The following is a 19,414-nucleotide window of genomic DNA, read 5'->3' as shown; positions in this document are numbered from 1 at the left end:
ATGCAGTGATACAACACCACCTCTGGGAGTTGGTTCATTCTTTTAAACCAATATTCTACATGATGGGTTTACTGTCAGGAAATAATGGAAATGTTCAAAAAAAAGTTGTGAAAGATGAACTTAAAACACTTCTTTCAAAGTTAAAAATCATCCACACAGGGAAAAATTTTTATTCTTTGAGGAAATTACTAATCTATTCAAATTCAATAATGAATGAATACGGTTAGCTCTAAACATTTTTTCCTTCTGTATTTTGACATGTCTTTAATTATTCACAAAGCTGAACCATCCTCTGTCAGCTGTTAGTGATACTCAGATGCCATCACAGAGGCTTGGGGCATTTGATTTCTCTCTTTAATCAAGCTATGCATGGTAACTTATTAGTGAATTATTTGCAGGCAAAAAACCTGATCATATTAAACATGTATTGAGTGGGAAGGCAAAATATATTTAAATAGAATATGAGGATAGGTAGGACATAAGATATGGTGAGATATGAAACTGCTATTTTTAATAAGGCAAGAGAAACTTTGCCCAGACAAGGATTCATTTTTATGTGTTACATATTTAAGCTCTGATCCCTAAGAGACATACTATCTAAAATCAGTGGACACAGTTACAACATTCATATTCCCACCTTGAGGTATGCCAGGAGTCTGATTTTTTTAGTTGGAACTAAAAGTGGCTGGGCACACTTAGAAGTCCTTGCCTTTCAGATATTGCAGGCTCAGTATTTAAAAACTGAAGCAGCAGAAAGCCTCCTGTATCTGAAAACCTTGACCAAGTAGTTATGCATAACACATGCTTATCTAAATCTGTATTTGATGTGAATACCGAATTGTTCCTTGTTCCATTTTTCAACCTCACTCATTAAAAAAAAAAAAAAAAAAAAAAAAAAAAAAAAAAAAAAAAAAAAAAAGAGAGAGAGAGAAATGTTTTTAAGTTGAATATTCCTGAAGTAGGTGGTTAGAGAACAGCCCTGGGCAGGGAGAAGAGTTGCATAGGGAGAGCTAGCCCAAAGCACTTATCTGTGGAGAAAACAAATTGAAAGGCAGTCTCAAAATAACACTTGTCACTTCTACAGGGCCTTTAATCTGAAAACCAAAAAGCGCTCTGCAGAGTCTGTGCCCTGGCTGGGCTGTAGTCACTTCTGGCTATTGCTTTGAGAGGCTTTTCAGCTGCTGTCTGTGCTCAGAGCTGGTCTGTCAGTCCTAGCCTGGTATCCCCCCAACAGCAGTCCTGTGCAAATCAGTGCACTGCTCAGAAAAAGCAAATTGAGAAATAAACATTGCATAGGCATGAGCTTCACATCCACCAAACCAGGGCAGTCAGAATTATGGACACTGAAAAAGCACCCTCAAAACCAAACCAAACTGAAGAAACCAAACCTGGAACAGAATTGGTTTCAAGTGCTGCACAATACACAACTGTGGAACTAGACAGAAATATGGACTACTTTGAGAATGTTCAGCAGGGGTTTCTCTTGATTTGGGGTGAATCTCATTACAAAAAGAATTTAAATGAGTCATTAATCTTGCTAGAGTGCTTTTCTTTATTTTCTTTTTTTTTCCCCTTCTTTTTATTTTCTTCTTTTCCCTTGGTGATGTTTCCTTTCTGAAGACCATACGAAGCTGAAGACAACAAAAGCATTTGCTTCTCTGGCCTTTTGAGATGAATTATATTTAAATCCAGCTCTTCCAATATCTGGGGGATGATGAGCTTGTGTGCTGCATCCCTTTAGCCAGTTCTTTGCTGTCCTGAGGACTTCATGATTCACCATCACTGTGTACACATGGAAAAGAAAAATACACCAGTGTCACGCTCTTGGGTTAGTTGTCTCAGCAGGAAATAACAAGAGGAAATGCAAGAGGATCTCTAGAGTTCATGGGAAGGTGTTACCAGAAAATAAATCTGTCACTCATGTAATGGATGAACTGATGCTGGCAGCGAGCGCTGCTCTGATTCCTGTCTGATGGTTCATGGCTGCCCAGCACAGCCTTTCTCCTGCTCCTGGCTCTCTTTCCTCAGCTGAGGAAATTCTTTGGTTTACAGCTGACCTTGTAACAGGTGCATTTTCTCTTTGTCCCACTGGTTTCTGCCCAAGTGGCTTGCTCCCTAGCACTCTCTTAATAATGTTTGGCTCATGCCAATGTTAAAAAATGTGACATCTTATATTGTCTGATTTGAATTCAGTCAGCAGGGATAACAGCAGGGTTTTAACCACCTCTGAAGCTAAAAGGGCCCTTCATAATCTTAATATTTTACATGTTTTCTTAAGTCTCTTGCCAAATTGAGGCACATCCTGGGAATGCAGTACTTCTTTCTGTACTGATCCACCATCCACCCAAAACATTTCTCCACAGGAAGGAGCCATCCTTTTTCAGACAGAAAGACAAGAAGGGTGCCCAGCAGCCCCCAAGACAAACCAAACCTCTCAGGTGATAAAGCACAGGGGGATTGCTTGTTCTCCACCCCCTACAATGACCCATGCTGTGAAGGGGACAGGCTGCATTTATTTTCTGGAACAGTGAAGGTCCCTGGAGCAGAGATTGGTCTCTACCCCCGTGTGCCCCACAGATCATCAGCCCTGGCCTGCTGCCCCTGCACGCACAGGATGGGAGCCCTGGCCCCAGGCAGCTGCAGCTGCAATTCTGTGCTCAGGCACAATCAGGATTCTAGCAGCAGCTTTCAAATGCAAGAAGATTTGATTCAAATATGCTCATTTTGAAAAGCGTATATAAATTTTGAAAATTGTATATACATATGTTTGCAACTTAGCCTGCAAGGCCAGGGGAGGTGACCTCCACCTGTCAGGGAGCCCAGGTTGTCATATCTCACTTCCTTTGCACAAATGTGCAGCCTTGATGCTCGTGAGCACAAATTTTGCCATAATTATATCGTTATTTCAATTAATTTCTTAGTCTTCCCCTTTCCCCGCTCAAAAGAGCTGCTGAAAACATCTATTTATCTGTATGTAATTCTCTTTCTGACATTATTTATTCATCTAAGAATTTGGTTGGGAGAAGCAGCAGATCTTGGACTGATAAGGTTCAATTGCAAATAAACAGGAAATTTTTGTTTGTTTCCCATAAATCCCTCCACTTCAAATATCTTTTCACATTGAAATGAAGCATATTTCAAAATTTCGTATGAAATTAAATTTGAAGGAGTAGCCTTGGGGTAAGGGAAACATTCAGCGTAGAAATACTTTACTGCCACACAGTTCTGCTTGTCAAAAATTTAAAAAGTTTTTATATTAAAAATACACTTACTCTGAAGAGTAGTTTTGAAACAACCTTCATTCTGAAAATGTCAAAGTGTCATTATTTAAATGTTTTGTCTCATATGTTTTCAAAATCATTCATAGTTCAAGACATTTGGGTCTTGATGAGCTCCCCCTCAGCATCTTTGTGAAGCAAGAAAACACCATCTCTGTTCAGTGTGGCCTGAGATGTTTCCCATATTGAAATATCAATAAAATATGAAAAATAAATTACCCTAATTTTAGAAGAATTTTGCCCAAGCAAAGTAGTCTTTCAGAATCTTAAATTGAATCTAATATTCCTGCACTTTATATTCAGTTAATATCCCTTGTCTGAGCAGCTCTGAATGTTTTAGAGATAAATCTCCTATTTTTATTTGCACTTGCTTGTCTTTCTACAATTCAGGGGCATACATTTCTCTAATCTTGTCTGATTCTAAGATACCCTTCACAAGAAAATTTGCTTAAATAATGAGTGTGCCTTTGCTCTGACTGGAGCATACTTATCTGAACAGGGTTGCTTTTTTGTATCAAGGCTTAAGTCTCACTGTAGTATTCTAAAATAACTCTATTTCACAGGTGGGGAGCTTGAGGTAGGGTGTAGCTTAAAGATGCCTTTTGATGGCCAGGAGCAAAATCCCCTTCTTCTGCTGAGGTTAATGCAAATCCAGTACAAAACCACTCCTTTAGCAAGAATGGTAAAATGTCAGCTCAAGCTGGTAGACCCTGATGGGGTTTTTCCCCCCTTAAAATGAATTGTTAAAGATTTGGGAAGTAAATTTGATGCTGAGGGTGCTGTTGTGCCTAAAAAGCCTTTTGTAGTATGACTTCTGCCAGCGTTAGCCTGTGGCTGCAGCATCCTTTGTGCTGTACTCCCTGCTACAGTCAGTGGTACACTCAGCAAATCTGCTTGTGGAGAGCTGCTGTGCAGCTGCCTCCCCTCAACAATTTTCCCCCCTCTGAGTTGTCATTCAGCAGCAGGAAGGGAAGACCCAGATGGCTAACAAATCCAGGATCTTTTCCAGTTGCTAAGGGTAAAATTAATGTGCTTGCTTGCATCTGGAATCTAGGATCTAAGCCCTTTTTTTCCCAAACAATCTGAACTAAAACAACAGCATTGATTTCACTTGCTATAGGTGTAAAAATAAACCTTTTATATACAAGTGGCTGTAGTGGACAAGCCCCATCCAGAGGTTCCTCTGAAACTGCAGCTTTGGAGCAACTGGGCTGTAAACTCTGCAGCAGTGGTGATTTAACATCCCTATTTCACTCCTGAGCAAGGAAATTCAGAAAAGAGGATTGGAATATTATGGCAGGAGGTGCAATTTTGCCAGAGGCATGGCCAGTGGAATTATCTGATGCCATGGGAAGCAGAGCTAGGTCCTCTCCCAGCTCCTGGCCTTGCCTGATTGCATCACTGCTTGCACTGCACCAGGGATTTCTTGGCACACAGGATGGCTTGTTTGTTATCATAACCTGGCACAGAGAAGCTGCTTTGCCCACTTCTCAAAATGCAGCTGCAACACAAGGGTGCAGGCAAGGGTAATGTACAGCCTCTTGCTTCCAGCTGGAAACAAGAACAAGAATTTTTAATTAGGGAAAATTGCAAGGGGCTTAGGAGTTCTGGCCAAACTCCTAAGGAAACCAACCAGAAAGATCTGAAGTTTACAAGCTGGTCAGGATTGTGGTTTTGCATCCCACTGGGATCTCTGCTTGGACTATCAACTAGTGCCAGCTCTGGGGGAGTGCTGCAAGGGGGCACTGGGAAGATCCTTCGTGTTCCTCATTCTCATTTCTCCTTGCAGTCAGACAAGTCCCTGTCTTTCAGGTCACAGCTCCAGCCAAAACATCTGGCAGTGATTCCCAAGAACCTATAGGCACCAGGTGGCAGAGGGGAACTGGGTGCCTTTGCTGAAGGGTGCCAAGGAAGCTATGCTGAATGCTTGTATTAACACCTTGGGAAACTGTGATTAAAGTCTGATCAGTGAGTGAAACTCCATCTGTGCCATCTGGTTGTCTGTCTTGCACCACTTTACAACTGTAAGATTATTTAGCAGTGCAGTTTACAGGAAGAGACCTGTTCAGAAATAAGAGTGTCAAGCCTTTAGTTTAAGTTGAAGTCAAAGTTTCTATATGTAAAAATTTTAAAACTTAAATGGACCAAAGAATAATTCTATAATTACATACAAAAAAAATTAGAATGACACTGACCATATTTCTTCAAATAATAGAATGAATTAAAGTACCTTGGGTTGGCAATTGATTCTTTTTCTTCTTCCCTTACTGTAGGTAAACATTCACAGTCACCTGGAAAAGGGTAAGAAACAAGACTATAGTTACTCTTGGCAGTTGTTCTACATTTATTTCAAAAATGCATGAACTTTTATCAAGCAGTCACTCTAGAATACAGTTCTGCAGATTCACTTCTGCACCCTTTTATCTGCAGGGTCCCTTATAGCATGTATCTCATACCTCCTTCCCTTTGATATAGGTGTTGCCACAATTTATTTATTTTATATGTTCCAGTTCTCTATGTACACCTTTACAAATGAGCATCTTTTGAGCACTGTCTCCTGCACACTGCCACAGGGAGAGTTGTTTGTTAATCTTCCACTGCTGACAGCTGTACCTATGCCTTATAGTCCAGCTGGGAATCTGGGGCTGGAGTTTAGGGAACACACATACACACATGACAGTATGTAAAATACTTGCTTCCTTCTCTCCACAAAATTTTAAAATATATTTTATACCACTTTTTCCCCATGTAGTACAGTTAATGTCCCTCTTTCACTACTGCCACTTAGCACATGTTTTCTATAAAAGCTTTCAGACTGAGAAGGTCAAAACCCCATCATGTGGAGCACTGTGCTAATGCAAAGAAATGCTCCAAAGAGCTTTATGTCCTGAAAAACAACGCATGCCTAGTAGGTCAGGCAAATGAGCCATTTGGATAGAAGGCAAGGGACCAGGAATGAAAAAAATATCAATGTTTCAGCATTTCCTAGCCAGTGAAAAGCTGTTCGTGGTTCAAAATCAGGCCTTGGTTAACTCATGGCCTACTGAAGACCTGCATTTTTTGAGGAGACCCTGGAGGGACAATGCAGACCCCTTAGAGGTTTTGACTGGGGAATTCACCTGGGAGAAAAATGGGGGGGGGGGGGGGGGAAATGCAAGGTACTCTTAAGCAACTGAGAAGGCAGCTGAAGATGCTGCTGCTGGTAGTTACTACATATTCTATTTGCTCCATGTGCTGATAGCCTTGAAGGGAGGGGGAGGGCATATTCATAGGCTCCTGGCAGCAATTTTAAATGAATGGTGGTCTGAACTATGAGCAAATGCATATTTCTTCTACAATTCCTCAGTCTGGAGCACAAAAGTGTAGAAATTCTGGAGACTGAAAGGATTAGATGCTTCAGAGAAGCTAGTATTTAGCATTAAAATGTGTATTGAAAAATATAAATAACATTCACAGCTATAAGTGTGTTTAATAGAAATGTCTACTGGAAACTGAAAACACTTATGAGATTCTATCACATATTAAAAATAAACTCCCACACAAACTAAAATACTCCTCTGAAAAAATCTACCCCTGACATTTGTTCAGTTATTTTAGTAGGAGGGAGTCAAGAGCACAAGTAAAAATGTTGTAGGGAAAGCAGTGGCATGCATACAAAACACCTTCCATTGATTTCCTCTGCATGGGCTCTATGTCAGCAGGCAAGAGAGGGAGGAGGGAGTACAGGGGTTACCGTGTACCATTTTTGTTCATGCTGTTCATCCATTTATCAAGCTCTTCCATTTCTATCTCCATAACAGAGGGTGTGTCTTCTTCAAAAATAGGACTTGAGAGAAGAGGAGGGGGGGGAAAAAAGTATTACACAAAGTGCTTAATTCAAACAGCTTGCAATGTAGTGATTTTGTATGACTGTCTCTAATTCCAGACACGTGTATTAACTCTGGAAAGACATCCCAGCCCAGTAATCTGAGGAGATGTCAGCCCAGTGGGTGTGAACCAAGGGGTCATGAACAGATGCAAGGGAGTGGCACTGAGATGCCAGCCCTGGGCAGAGGTAGGGCCAGCTGAGACACAGCACAGAGGGACTCGGTGCAGCCAGAGACATGCCAGGGCACAGGATCATTGCAGCTTCTTGAAAACTGTCCCTGCTGTAAATAGAAAACTAAAAAAAAAAGATAGTTTGTCCCTACCCCTTCTGGAACACATGACAGAAGTGCCATTTCTCCAGTGCTAAAAGCTGAAGGCCTAAAGTTTCATCATGTCTGTGACTGACATTTGCAGTGACTTCAAAAGGAAAGGTCATGAGAGTTGTGTTTATTTAAACGCCTCTGCTTAGCTTCCTTTTGCTTATCATTCCTGCAGTCATATGATAGAAAATATGTTTTCAGAAAAAAAGACCCTTCTTTTTTCTCATAGAGCCAATTCAAGAACTTTCAGCATTAATTAGCAAGATGGAGATCAATAAAAGGCAACAATAAAAATGATGACTCTGAGAAGAGCCACACAGCTTCTGTCTTGTTTTCCAAGCATCCAAGGCATTGCTCCTGTGGCAGCCAGGCCAGCCTTTCTGCCTCACCTCTGAGTAAGAAGATAAACTTGAAAAACAGGGGAGCAAGACACAGAGCTTATTCTGAATAGCAAAAGCCTGTGATGAGCCTGGGAACTGATCCCCTTTGCTCATGGGGCACCTTGTACCACTTGTGGTGCTAAAGAGCAGCCTCAGAGAGGTCTGTGGGCTGTGGGTGTCCGTGGGGCAGCCCTTGCCTCAGCCACCACTTACTCTTGTTCTCCTGCTCTAGTCTTACACTTCAGCCACATACTGAAGTCACACTTTACCCACCTGTTGAGATTGATGGTGTAATTAATGGCAAAATGTAATGGTGTTTAATGTACAGCTAAATTAAAAGAGGCAGTGAAGGAGACAAAGGTTAGAGTAAAAGAAATTTTTTTAAAAATAATGATATTCATAAAATTTACCTTTTTACATTTTCACTTCCCAGCTCATCTGGAAAAGAAGAAAGTTTGTATTCAGAGTTCTGTGTGATATTTACCCATTGTATTTACAGGGTCTGGACTGTGTGCAAGCCTTGAATAGGGTCAAGTAAAACAGGTTGCATTTTCAAAAGGCATAAAAACTAAATTGCAGATGAAAGACAAAACATCTTATCCTGTTTGCAATTTTCAGAGGAACCCATTCTTTTGAATCTAAAAGCATCTCATTATTAGCCCAGCCCTGCTGGGAGGAAGCCCAGTGTTGGTGTTGCAGTGGGCAGGACACGGCAGATGCACACTTCCTTCAGCAGAACAGATGTGCTGAGGGAAATGGTATCCTGAAAGGGAACCACTTCTGCAAAAAAAAATTGTTTGCTAGAAGCATTGGGACATTTTGCTACAGATTACACTTGGGCAATTCAGCTCTGTCTGGAGACTCTGGGAGCTGCTCATGGGGAGAAGGGAGTTGGACTGCATGGCAGATTAGATCTCAGTTAGGCAAATGAAGCTGAACTAGCCAGATGTCAAAAGGGATCCAATCTACTTATGACTCCAAGACAAAGTAAAAATGGAGGGGGGAAATGGTGTCACAGACATAATTCTGATAAATATCTTCACCTCCAGGAATCAAGTGACTGAAGAACCTGTCTTAAATCACCTTATTTTTAATTCATTGTTGCCAGCGGGTGATACCTCCCAGTTGTTCCAGCACATTCCCAGACTGCAGAGCCACCCCAGAACCACAGAGCCATCTGCCCCATCCTTGAGGATGCTCAAAATCCCAGGCTGGCACAGGGCGTGAGTTCCTAAGATTGTGTTCCTGCAATGTACCATATTTCCTAACTCTCTGAAGATTGTACCTGCATTTCAATTACCCAGAAACAGGCAGGCAAGTGGGTGCCTGGTTGCAAATTCATAGTTTGTTAGAGGGAAACCCAGTGACTGGGCAAATGCAACCTAAAATTGTGCTGAAAACTTGATTTTAAATCTGTGTTGAATGTGTTACACTGTGTGCAGGCTGATGAGCTGACAGTGCACTCTGACCATGCAGATACACTGATATGACCATCTCAGCATTTCACTTACCAACCATGTGGTTTTATTATGGCACCTCAGTTTGCTCTCCTGTGGTTTGACACTCCAAGTTACCAATTCCTCCGTTAACAGATCACAGCACCTTCCTGAAGCATTGCTCACCCTACTGCAGCACCCAGGCAGTCTGACCTAGCTCATTTGCTGAGATGCCTTCACAGCAGCCTCCACCCTATGCAATCAGGATTCCTTAAAATTGTTCCTTATAATGATTTTTCTTGATCTTATTTCATTGAAGCTCCAAGCAGCTTTACCTTGTGGGCACTAAGACCAACAGAAGCATTAATTTCACCTTGCCTAAAGTTGTTGAGCATAAAGACAGAACAAGCATTTGCAGCCACAGTTATATTTCTGAGCATTCTCAGCATTTCCAGGAGCCAGAGATTGGTGCCAGGGCTCCCATGGGTGTGGCAGCAGGAGCAGGAGGTGCCAAGAGGCAGAAGAAGTAGCTCCTGCCCAAGGAGAGGTGTGTGACCAGGTACTGCTGGCTGGGGAGGATCCCTCTCTCACTTGTCAAACATGCAACTACAGCCAGAGAAGGACATCCTAAATGTGGCACCCCATCCCTTAATGATCTGTTATTGTTGAACACATCCTAGAAACAGCCTTTTGATGCACAAGAAGACAGATTTACCTTGCTTGGACTTTTTCCGTTTATGATGCATTACAAAAAATGTGATCAATAAAATCAGCAGGACCAGCAGCGCCACAGGGACAACATATATCAAGATAGACTGTTCTGTTGCTTCGAGGCTCTCCTCATCATTCACAGCATTCAGTTCAGTACTTGGAGAGCTCTGTGTATCAAGGCTGCTTTCAGTAGTGCCTGCAGTTACAAGTACTGGCCCATGGTCATCCACAGTCGAAGGGCTCGCAGCAGGAAGATGTGTCGCTGTGAAAGTGGGTGATATCATCGATCCGTCTCCTGATCCATCAGTCCCAGCATCTGTCAAGTATATGAGGACAGCTTAACATTATAAGAGTTTCATCAGTGAGCCACAGTGTACAACTTTAGTATTTACTTCCCATTTGATGTATTAAAAAACCCCAACAGATGCCTCATACACACAGATTGGAAGTCTTGGGCATTGGATGTAAAATTAGATCTCAGCTTTATCACAAAACCTTACCAGTCATGACCACGTTCCTCAGCTGACTTTTCCTGGGACACGTCAGCATGTGTCATCTGTCTGCACACAGCTGCCTTGCACAAACAGATTTCTGTTGCTGCACGTTGGCATCCGGTCTTGCTCACATGAGAAATCATTCTGCTTCTCAGTAAACCACACCAGCCTGTTTTGCTTCTCAGTCCTGGCACATATGTTCCTCCCCTTACCCAAGGAGTTAGGTACTGCCTTCAGGGAGACCATTATCCCTGGTTCACCAGTTCCTTTGGTTCACTCATCTCCCTGCTTCTGTACCTTTCTCAAATTTGTTAAATTTGCCTCACTGTGAAAAACAGAGTTGGTGAAATGAAGTCTGAAGGATGCAAGAGCTGCTGACTTCCCCATCTGCGTGGACTAGAAGAGGTGTTAGTGACACGGGGACCTCACTGCATACAGGTCCAATGAACTGCTCCTCTGACTGATTCCGCAGGCTGGCTGAAGGAGCATGTGGCAAAGCATCAGTGCTGGATATTCCCCATGAGTGCTAAGACTGGGGGTTTTGAACTTTGATCTCAGTTATGGTTTCAATTATCACTCATTTTGCAAGAAAAGTGGCTAAAATTGACTGTGTCAGTAATAGTGAAACAAGTGCTTCTTTTGTGTGTTTACATAAGAGTCTATTGACTGTCACAGAGTTTAAAAGCTTTAAAGAAGTACAGCAAATTCTGGGCTGATGCTGTATTCTGTATGGATGCCAAAATCCTATTGTAGCCAAAGGTGCAAGAATCAGCCTTTATCTAAATTACAGCAGAAAAGCCTCCAAGAATTTTCTTGGCATGAAATGAAATGACGGGATTTTTGTGTTATCTGCCCTTTCAGATACAATGCCAGCATGGCGCACATCTCATTTTGTGCAATAAAGCAGGATGGAATTTTTTTACTTTTGCAATTACATGTTTCTCCTCATTCTTGTAAAGTGCTGGGCAGCCAGAGTTTCCACAAGAGTTAGCAAGAGCTTAAGGTTTTCAGCACCTCAGTGCTGGCATTTCCAATCTCACAGGACTGGAACCAAAAGTACTTAGCATTTTAAATGCTTTTGTAAACACATTAATCTTCATAATGGCCCTGAGAGATGAGCAGTTATCATCTCCATTTTACAAATGAGGAATCAGAAGGACAGGGATGCTGTCCTTCCCAGGGATGCCAAGTGAGAGAGAAAAACCTGGGATTAGAGCGCTATCTCTTGCTTAATCCACTCTGCAGCATCTCCCACCAGATTTGTCTCTAAGATGAGTATTTCATGAGACTGTATTCAAGGAAACCCAATTTCAGATGAATAAAATTATTTGAGTGTGACAGCAGTGTTTTATCTAGATTTTTATGCTGCACATATCACACAGGCATATGATTGTTTCATCCTTTCCTAAAAACTAGGAAAGAATTTGAATATTTAATGTAATACTGTGAAGGTCACCAGACTCCTGCAGCACATTAGGACAATGAGAATGATAGCTCTTCTGTAAAGAAGAGCACTTTGTATCAGTAGTCTCTGTCTCTTCTGTATTTAGTATTTCAGTCAAGAGCAAAGCCCTATCACTGCCTCCCTTGCAGGTAACGACCTCCTTAGGTGTGTGCTGCTCCCCCCCTGCCCGTGATCTGCTGCCTGTCCTTGATCTTATGGCAGGGGGCAGGAGGGACAGCTCCTCTCCCTTATTCGTTTGGCCATTTGGCTTTTCTTTCCCAGGGCAGTTTGTAGCTCCCAGTGCCTGCAGCCAGTCCATTGCAATTGCTGCTGTGCAGAGCGGCGAGGCAGCACGGGAGATGTGTGTGCTGCCGGCTGTGACATGATGGACTGAGCCCCGGGCAGAGCTGATGGCCCGCCACAGCCTCACTGAACCTCCTCCATGACCTTGCTTCCTTTTCCTCCTCCAGCCACTGCCCTTGAAACCCATTGCCTGCCACATCTGATATATTGAGAGGGACAAGCCTGTTGCTTAAAATAGGGAAAAGGTGTGGAGAAAATACCTTGCTTTTCATTAATTCGTAGAGCTAAAATGGATTTTTCAAATGTCTAACGCATGGTGTGGCTTTAAAGCAAACAGTCACACCTCATTAACTGCAGTGATAAACTTTCATCTGCAGAGTATGCTGTGCTTGACTTCTGAGAGAGATTTTTCCAGTATCTCTGCCACTTTGCCTGGTTTTGAGCTATGAAGCAGACTTCAAATCATTTGTCTCTGAGTGAAATAGAATTACCTTTTCTAGTCTCTAGGCAAAGAAAATGGCAAATCACAGGGAGTGACCTTGCTGCCATGTATTTTTTTCACTTTGCATAAATCCAGGGACAAAACAGCATCTCTCTGGGAACACCATTTCCTCTTACAGAGATCTTTTCTCTGGGCGAATTAAATACATCTTTCAGCAGAAGGGCAGCCAATTGCACAATGTTCTTGCAAGGACATTGCTCTTATTTCCTGCATTTTACCTGCTGCCCCAACACATCCCGCTCCCCCTCACCTCAGAGGAGCAGAGCTCAGCCTCAAGGGACGCCTCAGCTGTCACCCAGCAGTTGCTCTCGCTCTCAGGCCACCCACACATCACCTTTTACACAGTGGGAAAGCACAGCCCGCACCTGGGCCGGCCCCGAGGCTGGCACAGGGAAGGATCTGTGCCTCCAGCCCGCGGGGACAGTCGGGCTCAGCTCCCGGTGCAGCTGTGGCGCCTGCCACAGCCACCCAGTGAGACACAGGTGGGTGACCTCAACACCCCAAGTTGCTATTTGTCATAGTGTTTCAATTTAAAGTGCTCAAAACTGCAAGTGGGCTGTGCTGCAGCTGGCCTGGGTGGCTGTTTGGTGGGGTGAGTTACAAGGTTTGGGCATTACAAGGTTTGGAGCAGGGCAGAAGAACATCTGAAAGTCGGAGATTTTGTGAGGTGCTGTTCAAACATTTTCTCCATGCCAGATTTACAGTGATAATTCATACCATGAACTGTCTTGCCAGCTGTGGTTTCATCTTGCAGACATCTACTAGCTCCCTGCAAAGGGGAATCTTACAACAATACAGCATGACATTCAGGATGGCAAAGCAAAGCCAGTGAAGTGTAACAAAGAGCAAGTCACATGTGGCCACATAGATATCTCCTTGACTTTGCAAAGCCTTTCTTACTGAGCTCAGCCTCATGCTGTTGGCTACATTCCAACATCCACATACTCATCCCTCTGCATATCTTGTCCAAGGAGCAAATGCTCATGCAACAACCACATGGGCTTCACCTTTGTCTGGACCACCTGGGGCATGAATGCTGGTGACTTCTTCCTGTGTAAAGGGAAGTGGATGGGAACACAACACAGCTTCAGCCCAGCCTGTATTGCCACTTACCATGCTTTCAAGAGAAGAAGGGAGAGGGGCTGGCATGCAGCAATCCACCCTGAGGGGAAGGTGGGCGCAGCTGGAACTGGAAGCTAGGAAGCTGGAGCTGGAAGTCAGTTTTCATCATGTATAAATGAGCTTAAACAGTTGTTTAAGGGTTCCCCAGTTGAGGTATTAGAGAATCTATAACTCAAGAGACCAAAATACTTGAGCAAGCACTAGCAGCCTCTCATAAAAGGTTCAATTTACAGTTCTTACAAATTATGAAAAAGCTATGTTCCTGTACGCAGATACTATGGTATAAAGCATTACTCAAGATTTTTTACTTTAAAAATATGCTTGGGTCACTAATAGGCTTTGCTTGAGTTTTGGAGGTGCTCCCAAATATGCTTTTCATGGGGGAGAGAGGTAATTGAATATACCAAGTGGTTTTACAGACTGGAGTCCAAAAAATTATGTCTCAATCAAACAAACAGCATTTCTGTTGTTGCAGCATTTCTACCTCTGTGCTGCAGCATCAGAGGTGGTGATATGGGCTTCCTGATGAAGTAAGCAGGCAAACAGGTTTCTGAATTCGCTTGGATGTGAGGCAAAGGAAAATAGCATAAGAAAACAGCTGGCAGTCAGCACATTCAGTTTTGCTGTAAAACCATCAGTCTCTCTGCTGCCTTGCCGTCAGACTCAAGGACTGGGTTCTCTCAAGGGGATTTTTCAAATTACACCAGAGTGCCTACTGACAGAAGTAAAAGCAATGAGCTAGAGAAAAAGCAAGAGCTATTTCAGTGGGATAGCCAGGCTTATTAGTCTGAAAGGAAAATTTTTATATCTCCAAACTTTCCCATAAGATATAAAAATGCAGTGAAAGGAAGGCTCACAAGAAGGTGGCAGAACAAGAAAAGGCTGTAAAGCTGGAATAAAGTTACTATATCCTATATCATTCTGCCCCATGCACACATTCTGTTGGTGGTGTAGTCATACCACTCCTCACAGTCTGTGTGATCCTCTGGTGTATTGCTTGGCTCATCCCTGCACTCCACATTTCAGGCTGATGTAAGAAGGCTGTTCCTTGCTGTGGCCACGGCTTGCCCAGCTGCCTGTTGTGGCAGGTCTTGCCTGTCAGTCTGGCTAGAAGAGGAATCCTTAAAAGCCTGCAGGCTAGCTGTTGGGAGCACACACTCTTCTGATGAGGGAGCACAAGCATTTCAGGGTGGCTAATCTGTAGACAAGATCCTATTAAAACGAGGTGCTTAGAAAGCGTTATCTAGGTATAACCTGAAAGAGGAAACAACTGTTTAAGCTCATTTATACAAGATGGAAACTGCTTTTCCTCACTGTATTTCTATCCAGCTGAAGTGCTGCATCAAGAGGCAGCATTGCAAATTCAGTCACACATGTTGGAGTCAAACTGTGAACCTGTAGTCTCATTCATTACCCCGAGTACCACAGGCTTTGCAGACCAATTTATGCATTTAGTTGCTCCTGCTTAATCTGATGGCCTTCTAGCTCTGCATCTGTGATACTCCTACGACCTCGCTGTGATGCAAATCTCTCAGTGCTTCTTGCTCTCAGGGGGACCCTGAAATTAAAGATTCAACAGCTCCGGAGGCTTTCCAGCTATCACAAAATCTCTTGAGGGAAAAGAGACTGGTGTCACTGACTGAAAATTACAATTACAATCTTGCTGATGTAAATGAGAGATTTTCTGAAATGCCCCTGAAGCAGTTGAATAAAACAGTGAATGTTTGTGTGTGTGGCTAAAATGGAGGAATGGTGGTAAATACATAAGAGGCATCAATGTGTTCAGTAGAAAGGATTTTTCATCTGCTTTTTAAGGCACTGCACTTTTGAAAGAGAAAATGTAGCAAATCCTCATTTCTTACATTGTTGTTTTGCTTTGCTAGAAAATTTCAACAGGTGATTGTAACAAGTTCAAACCCATTCTCAGTTCATTACTCGAGGGGGGAACAGGTCAAAATTATTACTCCATTAGAGACCTGGCTTTGCAGGGGAGGCAGCCTAAAAGACATTTCTCTGCCAGGAGAGAGTCACTGCCTGTGCTCGTGGTACAAGCTGCTGAATATCTGGATCTTTGATAGCAGTGTTTCTTTGAATGACAATTCAAAACAATAGCACAGATACACAGACAAAATAGAGCACAACCTGCGAGCACCCCAGCTCTTCCCCTTGGTGCTATTACGTGGTTTACTGCTCCTCTCCCTCACACATTTTCTTGCTTCCCATGTCAGGCCACTTATGCTGCAATTTCCCACCTGTTCCACTGAACGCAGTGGGAGATGGCCTAGCCTGGGAAATGACTCAAGGATCAGAGCATGTACCTATAAGCTGTAGTAAGGGTCTTAATGCTTGTTACTAGGGTCAGCACACACACCTAGGCAGGTCTTCAGGGCTGCTGCAAGGCTGAGCAGTGAGTATCATCCCCTACAGTAGAGATGATGCCCTGCACTGTTACCTGTAGGGCTTCCTGACTGCATTACAGCAAGGGGAAGGGAACTGGGGTAAACTCCCATGTCCTCTCAGTATGGAGCTGGGAGAAGGCCAGCACCCAGGGCTGAGACCTCAGGAATGCTCTTAGAGCTACTGGATTAGAGTGATTGAAGCATCACAGGGAGAAAAGCATCCATAAATCATAATCCAAATGGCAAGGCTAGGCTTTTACGAGGTTCTGGCATGGTATGGGAACAGGACTTATAAAGACTTTAATCTGTCTGTGCTGCAAGATTTAATCATACTCTGTTTGCCTATCTTCTGAATGGTCTCTAGACAGTACACTGCTTAAAAGGTGAAGACTGTGTCTGGCAAAAGGTGAAAAAGCTCCCTTAAAGGTCCTGCCCTGTTGATCTGTGAGCAAGGAAGGGTGAGAGCAAAGGATCTCCCTGAGAGGCTGCCCTCAGCAGAGGGGTTCCTGACCCACCAGTGCCTGTGGAGTACATAAGCACTACATAAACCCTCCCCCACCAGTTTCATTTCCCCCCCAAGGCTCAGGTTTACAACTTCCCCGTCCCACCCACAGTCAGAGTAAGCGCCCAGGAGCTGGTTGAATAAGCAAAAACCACCTTTGTATAGGGAGCAAAGGTGGGTGCTCTCCTCCCCTTCCCCTAGGACCGTGGATTGGCTCTGTGGAGTCAGAGCTGACAGGGCTTGGGGAGTGCTCTGGCAGGACTGACTCACTCCCAAAGAGGAACTGTTCCAAAATCAACCAGAATTTAAAGGTGGACCTAGTGGTGGGAAGTGGGGAGTGTGGGGAGTGTCACACACCTGGGGTGTGACATCTGTCTGGTGCTTCCCCGAATTGCAGAGAAGGGCAGAGTGCACCCAGCCATGAGCTGAGGGACCCCAGGCTAAGGTGTCCCCCTGCCCCATGGGGACGTGGTGATGAAATCGTGGCTCTCAGTACCCTGCACATGAGCTAGAGAAGCAGGAGCCTGATCGCTCTGCATTGCCTTCATTTTACTCCTCCATTTCCCTGGGACCTCTGTTTAGCTCTGCCCGTGGCAGGATTTTTGTTCCTCTGACTGCTTTGATTCTGAGCTGCACTCAGCGCTTGCAGCATATTTTCCTAACGTGTCTGCAATGCAGCAGGGCTGTAGTAACACAGCCAAACCCAAACCATTTTATACCTCACTTAGCTCGCTCGTACAGCTAAGCAAGTCTCCTAAGTGCAAGCAGCTCAGCAGCAGCCTGCAGCCCAGCTCTAACCCTGCTTAGAGTACTGCTCTTCAGGGGAAAAGCACTCACACCAAAACACCAATTCCAGCAGTGCATTTTAGGACATTAAGTGAAGTCCAGTGATATTTGAGAGTGACCATTCTTTCCCTGCTTTCTGCAGAGCGCTTGCTCACTACAGCAACACAGAGGCAGCAAACACTTCTAGTCTATACCAAGGCATTTTGGCAAGGATTTGTTAGACCCCAAAAGGCTTACAAGCACTACCTTCAGCAAGGTTTCCCTACAAGACCTGCCTGTCATGTTCAGCTGCTGGCTGCCAAAACGCCAGTGGAACCAATAACCCCTGCAAACACGCGAGAGTCTTTGCAATGACACCCCAGTGCCTCAGCATTTTGTCACAAGCTGCTTTTCCACCCATGGTTCTTCTCTTCAGAGGGTCAGAACCTAAGTCCATGGTGCTGGCCACTTTGTTCTGCAGCTGAGAGTTCAAAATATTTGTCTCCGGAACCGGCTGTTCCTTTGTTAAACCAGTTTCAGTGCACCGGGGCTGCGGAAATCGGCAGTCTCCTTTTGAATGGAAGCAGAGCTTTGCCTTTAACTTTGCTATTAAACACTGATGGTATGGGTGTGGGGTTTAAAAAAGTTTAAAAAATAACTAAAATTAGGAGCAAAATGCCTGGTGGCTCAACATGGAAACTCCCGTTCTCTACACACCTGCAATTTAGGAAAAGTTTGCAATTGTAGGAATTGTTCGCTGCTGTTCGGGGATAGGTCTAAGGAAAAAAAGTCAAAGCTCTGAAAAAAAGAGGCAACTGGAAACAGAGAGGGTAAACACAGCAAAAAGCAGCAGAGAGCAAGTCCCCACAGATCTCCTCCCTGCGCTCACTCCGGAGGGTGTTGCCCTCCAGCTCGGTCCCATTGCTGCAGGCGAGACACGCGGTGCCACCTCGGCAGGGAACGGCGCTTTCCTACTCACCGGAGGCGGCGGGTCCCGCAGCCAGCGCCAGGGCCCAGAGCAGGGCGAGGGTCGCGGGGCCCCGCATGCTGCCCCGGCCGCGCTCCCACCTGAGGGGCGCTCCGCAGCCGCCCTGCTGCGCCCGGGCATCTACATTTCCTGCTTCCTGCCGGGGAGCATCTGAGCTGCATTTCTGCAGGAGATGGACTCTCTTTGATGGGTTTTAGGAAGTGATGTAATTCCGTCTGGGCCTGTCAAGCGAGCAATGATTGCAAAAGAAAGAAGAAAAAAAAAACCCAGAAGTTACTCTTCAGGCACACACTTGACTGAGGCACCTTTATGCTGTAGGTGAGAGAGCTCCCGCTCTCTTTCTCTCCTTTCACTCCTGACTTTACCACCTTCTATCTTCATCTACACACAGATCATACAGATACAGACCAGACACAAAACTTCATATGTGTATGTTAGCAGGAAGGTTTTATGTCACTTCTCAGGGTAGTTAAGCAAGAAAATTTCAATAGTGCCTCCCCTCATGCCTTGGTTTTCAAGCTGTAATCCTCCCTACATAGGGCTGGGAGATGACATGCACTTACAGTCCCAAAACGCAGCCCCCAGGTGGGCTGTCTTCAGCAAATGGGATGAATGGCTGGCTCTCTCAGGAGCCTATAACTGAGTATTCTGGGATGGTTCATGCAGAGGAAGAGGAAAAAGCAGAAAACCACATCATTTTTTTTTTTGTTATGAGCAGGTGGCTTAGTGAGAGAGTGCTGAGACACTGGTGTGATGATGGCTGCAGATGACAGGGGACAGAAGGTTCAGTCCCCAGCAGGATGCAGGGCCTGGCATGGGGGTCTGCAGTGCCATGGTTGTGTGAGGTGGCAGGGGGAAGGTAATCCTGCCTCCCTTCCTGATTCCTCTTTATTTTTGCTCCTC

The 19,414-nt window shown here is 44.3% G+C and overlaps 1 protein-coding gene across 1 annotated transcript; it reads right to left on the bottom strand.

The window, feature by feature from the left end:
• Positions 1-1,537: 1,537 nt before the first annotated feature.
• Positions 1,538-18,574, bottom strand: TMEM154 (transmembrane protein 154). Its single transcript, XM_058024797.1, has 6 exons — positions 18,503-18,574; positions 9,997-10,308; positions 8,256-8,283; positions 7,019-7,104; positions 5,509-5,569; positions 1,538-1,782 (listed from the first exon to the last, which is right to left on the bottom strand). Exons 1-6 carry the CDS (start codon positions 18,567-18,569, stop codon positions 1,767-1,769), a joined length of 570 nt encoding a protein of 189 aa, XP_057880780.1. The 5' UTR covers positions 18,570-18,574; the 3' UTR covers positions 1,538-1,766.
• Positions 18,575-19,414: the final 840 nt, after the last annotated feature.

The sequence above is a fragment of the Melospiza georgiana genome, chromosome 5 (assembly GCF_028018845.1).
Source record: "Melospiza georgiana isolate bMelGeo1 chromosome 5, bMelGeo1.pri, whole genome shotgun sequence".
Classification (NCBI taxonomy): Eukaryota; Metazoa; Chordata; class Aves; order Passeriformes; family Passerellidae; genus Melospiza; species Melospiza georgiana.
Note: the sequence above shows the minus strand (reverse complement) of the source record. Positions and strands in the feature narration are given on the sequence as shown.

Excerpts from the sequence above, each read along its gene's own strand:
- TMEM154 (XM_058024797.1), bottom strand. The coding sequence starts at position 18,569 with ATGCGGGGCCCCGCGACCCTCGCCCTGCTCTGGGCCCTGGCGCTGGCT. Across the intron at positions 8,284-9,996 it reads ACGGAAAAAGTCCAAGCAAG|ATGAGCTGGGAAGTGAAAAT; the intron begins GTAAATCTGTCT and ends CTTCTTTTCCAG. Across the intron at positions 5,570-7,018 it reads GAACAGCATGAACAAAAATG|GTGACTGTGAATGTTTACCT; the intron begins GTACACGGTAAC and ends ACCCTTTTCCAG.